The sequence below is a fragment of the Seriola dumerili genome, unplaced genomic scaffold (genome assembly GCF_002260705.1).
Source record: "Seriola dumerili isolate Sdu_G_001 unplaced genomic scaffold, Sdu_1.0 BDQW01000621.1, whole genome shotgun sequence".
In the NCBI taxonomy this organism is placed as follows: Eukaryota; Metazoa; Chordata; class Actinopteri; order Carangiformes; family Carangidae; genus Seriola; species Seriola dumerili.
In genome coordinates, this window is record NW_019174876.1 from 1,239,626 (window position 1) to 1,245,625 (window position 6,000).

Below are 6,000 nucleotides of genomic sequence, written 5' to 3' on the forward strand. Positions count from 1 at the left end.
TTTGTACTCTCAGGGCTGCCATCTCTGCGTGAGGGTGAAACCCACCGATATAATATTAGCCACCCACCCTGCTGTCACTGCTGGAGATCAGACCAGTAATTTCCAAGCTCCTGGCTGGCCACTTGGCTTTATGTCCGTCTCGCCACATCAATCTTCTTTTACAAGCATGTTGATTTATCTCTCACCACTTGACTGTGACTATAGAAAAAGCTGCTTTTCTGCCCATGGTTATATGAATGTAATGTTTTACTAATTCACTGGTTCTGCTACGACATTTACATTCACTTTATGATTTCTTTGCTGCATTCTGGTATTCCAGTCCTTTGTGGTTTCCATGGACAGGTGGTGCAGCTTTGACAAAGTGGCACATGGCAGTGAAGCGCCAGCAACACCACAGAGTTATAGCATCACAGTGAAGCAACTGTTGACAGATAAACACATAACACATGCACTCTCTAACATATACACACACACACACATACATACACACACACACAACACATGTCAGTACCTTCTGTGCGGATGGTGAAGGGGGAGTCCCCCAGTCTCTTGGCTGAGAACTGCCCCCCCAGAGAGGTCATTAGAAAGCACAGGCTGAAGAAGCCTATTCCCACCACGAATATCCTGCAACACAAGGGGAGGAGAGAGGGAACGGATGAAAGGGAAGTTGAGACAGGCCGACGCATTTATGGGGAAGGGCAGGTAAATAGATAGTTTGGGTGAGTAGTTGGGAAACATGAAGATGAGGAGAGAGGGAGATGGAAAGTGAGATATTTAGAGGCAGACAAAGGAATGGATAAAGCGTGAGAGGCGTGAAAAACCAAAGGAGGAATGTAGGCAGATGAACAGAACAAATATGGAAGACAGGTTTTACAGGGCAGAGTGATGGACAGTGAGAAAAAAAAAAGATGGAGGGAAAATACAGATGCAAAAACGAGAAGATAAGGGAAAACGTGGCGGAGAGCAGAAGAGGAAGGGAGGAGAGAAACGAAGAGACAGTCAAGAAACAGCAGGCAGCACTTCTCCAAGGCAGAGCATAAATAGAGCAATGATCACACGGAGAAAAGTAGAAACTTGAAGCTAAAGGGCACTTGAAACGTCTTAGTGCTGTGATGTTATTGCTTGGCATACATCTATGACGAGTGGCAAAATAAGGGTGAGCAGTTTGCCCCTGAATGCAGGGAAAATCAATGTGATAATTTATGAAATATCAGAGGTGCATAGAGGGGAAGGGAAGAAGAGGCAAGAAGAGAACAAAAGACGGACAAAAACATTAAGGCATTTAAGGTGAGTAAGATAAGCTAAAATGCCACATAAGTCTCTGAACACACAAACTGGTCTCACTCACCCCTCTGTCTGAACCACACAAAAAGTAGGTCAACAACAATGGACTATGCAATTCAGTCTTCACTGTGTGAGTTACCATATAATGTGGCACCCTGAGAAATAAAGGACAGTTGCTGTTTTGTTGTTAAACTGGTCCCAGGTGATCATATTCTCTAAAATCCATCAGGAATGTGGGCTCAGATCTATACTGCAGACCTGGCTTTGTAACATAAATTTCTGCTTTACGCTGCTTTGTGGCAGAGATCTGCTATTTGAAAAGCTACCGTTCCTCAGAGGGGAAAATAAAATGTGACTCTGTGTGGGTTCTCCCTTGTTAGACAGCCATGAGAGAATCACATCTTTGACTTAAAAAGAGTTGAAAATCAGGTCTTTTGTATCTGAGTAAATCCTGCCCTAGTTAAGCTACTCTCTTCAGTGTATATGGATCAAAGGTTATCTTATTATGCCAAGATTCTTCGGGGAACCAGAGAGGCAAAGCTGTCTGTGATTCTTATCCACTGGACAAAATACCAGTCAGCCTCCATGACTAACAAGTCAAGCCCTACTTTAAAAAAATAAAATGCTTGCTGCTCTGCTGCTAAACCCCACAAGAGAAACTTCTTGGAAGATTTTGCAAAAGTAATGCAGTACAAAGGCAGATTTATGTAACAGAACGAAGGCACCTAGACGACTCCAGCACTTAAACCATATATTTCAGCAGCTGAGGCCATTTTCCTAAATTTCCTCAATTATGTAAATTTGTTTGGATAAATGCATAAAAAATATGTACAAACAAGTAGTTGCAAATAATCTCCAGCATATGAGAAATGCATCCAAAGCAATGGAAGGAACGTAATAAAACACCAGGAAAAAAAAAGGAACTTGCGGGAGCTTTTGTAAGGGCCAACCCTCATGTAACCTGTAAACTTTTAACTTCTGCACCCAAGGTTGGAAAACTAAATCTTAACATAACAAATGAATGAATTATTCACAACCATTGCTTTCTCTTCAAAGCCAGGCAAGAGCTGTTTGCTTGGATGCATGGCCCAGTGTGAAATCTGACAGCACTTCCTGGAATGGTAAGTAGCTGCAGTCACGCAAAGTTCTGAACAAAACCTCTTAATATTGATGAGGCCATAAGAAATGAGTTCCTATCAACAGAAACGAAGAATGGCCACTTATAAGAGCATTTGCTGACTGATCTGACTGACCCAAAGGGATCAAGATGATGTTGAATAATCTGTTAAGTATAGAGCCTGGTGGTTTGGCAAGCTCCCAGGGTGACTTTATATTCCAGGACAGAGCCAATGTGTCTTGTGCCGGGTTGTAATTCACTCAGATGGCTTCAAGGACAGACAGTAGGATGTGACTTCTTTGAGAGAAAACTTTTTACTCTGGTACAACACAAAAAAACATATTGACATTGAATAATCATTATCTTCACGGCTCTTGTCTAATGGGTTGCATCAAATGTGATAATAGCTATCCAATCGCTCCAAAAAGTTAAGTCATTACAGTTAAATTGGTCATTTATCTTCATGTTCCATACATTCAATAAGCAAAGTGATCAGACCACATTCTGAGCTGGAGTTGGATCTAATGAATTACAGTACTGATTACACTTGGAACAAGACAAACAGTAATTTGTGCACGAATACATGTTGAAATTAGACCTCCAAATTCTGATTATCATCTTGAATGTTGTTGGAAGCAGATTATTAGACAACACTTTAATGTGACGATGACTGTGATCAGCAGGATTACAGCAAGAGGCTTCAAAGCAAAGTGTCAGCGTGTCAATGGCCGCTCCTGCGTTCAGCATTACTTCATTAATTTGCACTAAAAACAGAGGGAAACCGTAATCATACTTACATCACAGTCCCAGTATCTAAGCATATGCTCGTTTACTCTGCTTTCTCATATAGCTCTATGTCTCTCCCAGGATACTGTAGTGTTATGAAATAATGAAATATTGCCTCCATCTGTTCCAGGCATATTGTGGAATGAATTGGAATAGCTCAATCATTGTCACAGGAACACAGAGCAGCAATACAGTAACTGATGTGCATCCAAACCCATACAATCTTTATGATCAAGGGATTATTAGTCATGAATATGAAGCCATTTTCTACCTGTATGGATTATGCACATCTACACAACCATCTGGTCAGGAAGCACAGTAAGTGGAAGCTGATAATAAAAATCACTGACCTGATTTAGAACAATTATTCATTTTAACTGGCCCGATATTTGTTTTTCACTCTCATCCTCAGTGCCTTATATTAATACAATAAGAAAAACTAAAGAGGCCCAGGTTTGAAAGAAATGAAGGGGTTACGCAAAGGACATGATGCAAAATGGGCCGATTAAAATCACAGGTAAACAATCTCTGTGATCTAAGGATGAATAATCACATGTGTGCAGGGCAGGGAAACAGCAGCTATGGCAGCACAAATACGGATAGAAAAGAAGGGGAGAAGAAAGTGAGAAAATAGTCAGCTCATGTGGGTGAGCAGAGGCTGGTCTGATGACGTCCTAGGGCGATCGTTTCCTCTCTTATCATTTAGCCGTTTTCCAAAGTGGCGTTAGGTGGGTGATATGAGAGGATTAGGCCCCGGTCCTGCCTGACGAGTCTTTAATTAACAGGCTTAAAGTAAATGCTCTGCTCCCTATAATTGGATCAGAAGGAGAGATCTACTATCAGCTAATTGGCTTCCTCACACATGCCTCTAGGTAGATGATTTTGAAGCGAGGAGTTCTGCCAGGCGTGGAGGAGCCATGGTGTAGGTGTTACTTGGGGTGTTTTCCAAGAAACTTTCCCTGGCACCTGAACCAGCCTAAATTCTGTGAAGGATTCTGATTTCATGGCGTCCATACACACTGTCTGCATTTTGAGATAATGTTGATTTTCAAATTTCACATTAACTAGAGTATGACAAGCAGCATCTTTGGCTAAGCTGACGCTTTTCCGCTTTAGGTCTTGTCGACAGATCAGACTTGTCAAGTAATATTCCTGTTGCCCAAAAATGAGAAAAATCTGTCTACTGTGTCTGTCCTGGTGCTCCTGTGATCTAAGGTGCATGTTCACAATGTCCCTAGTTCAACTCTGCCCAGGAAGCTTTATTTCTCCACAGGTCTATGTTTTATTTTTTTTGTCTTGCCAAAATTATTCAATAAAGGAAAAATTTAATGAAAATGATCCGACCATTCATAGTAAAACAACTGAAAACCCAGCTCTAGGCTAGATATCTGGTTTCATTTTGAATGAAATCACCCGTGGCAAGCTCTCATTGTCTGCACTGTCAAGGCTAGTGCAGCACTGTCACAAAGCTGCTTAATTGAATGTGTTTGAATAAATGCTCTATCTACTGAGTGGATTGCAGGTGAAGCAATTCAGTGCAGCATGAATGTAACCATTACAAAGGCCTACTTTTTTTAAACAAAGGTTGCTGCACAGCTGCTACACCATTGGTCCAGCCCACTAGGAAATAGTTTTGGAAATCCAACAACAGTATTAGCAGGTGGAAAGTGAGTAAAAGGTGATTTGTAGTAACCATTTGGGGAGATACTTTAGCTCTTGTACCACAGATTGTTACTGCTGCTTTTAATCCCCAACTCCCAGGATAAAAAAAACAAAACAAAACAAAAGATTGATTAATTAGATGATTTGATTCAAAAGCATGCCTTCATTCTGTACCTATCTGGGCAAATAAAATAAAGCAGGTTGGCACAACATGGCTCAATGGACTGTAAAAGGATCAGCTGTTTAAGTGGTTAACATGTGTAAGAAATCCCCGCAGGTTTCCCCTTTACATCTTCACAAACAAAGCTCAGTCACACAGTGATAATGGAGCTATCCATGTGGTAAGAAACTAAGTTAGAGCTCGGCTGACTGGTAGTACAAGCTCACAACTGCTCTTTCATGATCTGCCGCTCAGTGTTGGCCCTTTATCCGTGTGAATCTAAATCTAATTCATCCAGTAGAAAAAAACACCTGGTGTGCCTGTGCATGTGCATGTGTGTAGGTGAGTGCTGACACACATATACACACACCTTGGCTCCACAGAGTACACAGAGACACAGTAGTGTATTTTCTCCGGGCTTTACAACCCAATTTAGCCATTATATTTCTATCCAGCTTTGGGACGTGTGTATGTTAAAATGTATGTCAAACGTATAAGCAGTGAGAACACATACTTAAATCAATATTGACCGACCACGATGCTCGAGGCTAAAGAGAAAACTGGGTACAAAATAACGTCGCCAGCTCTTTGTCTCTTACCTGAACGGCTTGAACGTTACTAGACATCTTCTGACCATTATTTTACCGTCGGTGGTGCCAGTAATCATTTCCCAAAACGAGTGACCCTTGACATTGTTAACCTCCCGACCTGGAACTTGAGGTGGCCAACCATTTTTATATGCGTCCGATCCAGCGGTCCACAGCGGCGGTCAAGTCGGGTTTTTTTAAACAAAAAATGCAGCCATAAGTGGCTTCTTTACCTCTCCGTGAGAAATGGTAGAAAGTTTTATTCAGCAAGTCTCTTTCCCGTGTGTGAAAATGTCTTTTAAAGCGTTATTCCGTCGTCAACCAAACACTCCGAATCGAAGGTGAAGTCGCCGCAGGTTGTGTCGACCGTTGGAGTCATATCCGATGTGAGTTCTTGAGAAAAA

The 6,000-nt window shown here is 41.6% G+C and overlaps 1 protein-coding gene across 1 annotated transcript in view; it reads right to left on the bottom strand.

The window, feature by feature from the left end:
- LOC111236335 (alpha-1,6-mannosylglycoprotein 6-beta-N-acetylglucosaminyltransferase B-like) overlaps window positions 1–5,676 on the bottom strand; it is a 111,913-nt gene extending 106,237 nt beyond the window's left edge. Inside the window, exons 1-2 of the mRNA XM_022765034.1 lie at window positions 5,609–5,676; window positions 512–624 (exon numbers count right to left, since the gene is read on the bottom strand). Coding sequence (XP_022620755.1) covers window positions 512–624; window positions 5,609–5,676 — 181 coding nt within the window. The remainder of the gene's footprint in view (window positions 1–511; window positions 625–5,608) is intronic.
- Between the last annotated feature and the right edge of the window lie 324 nt (window positions 5,677–6,000).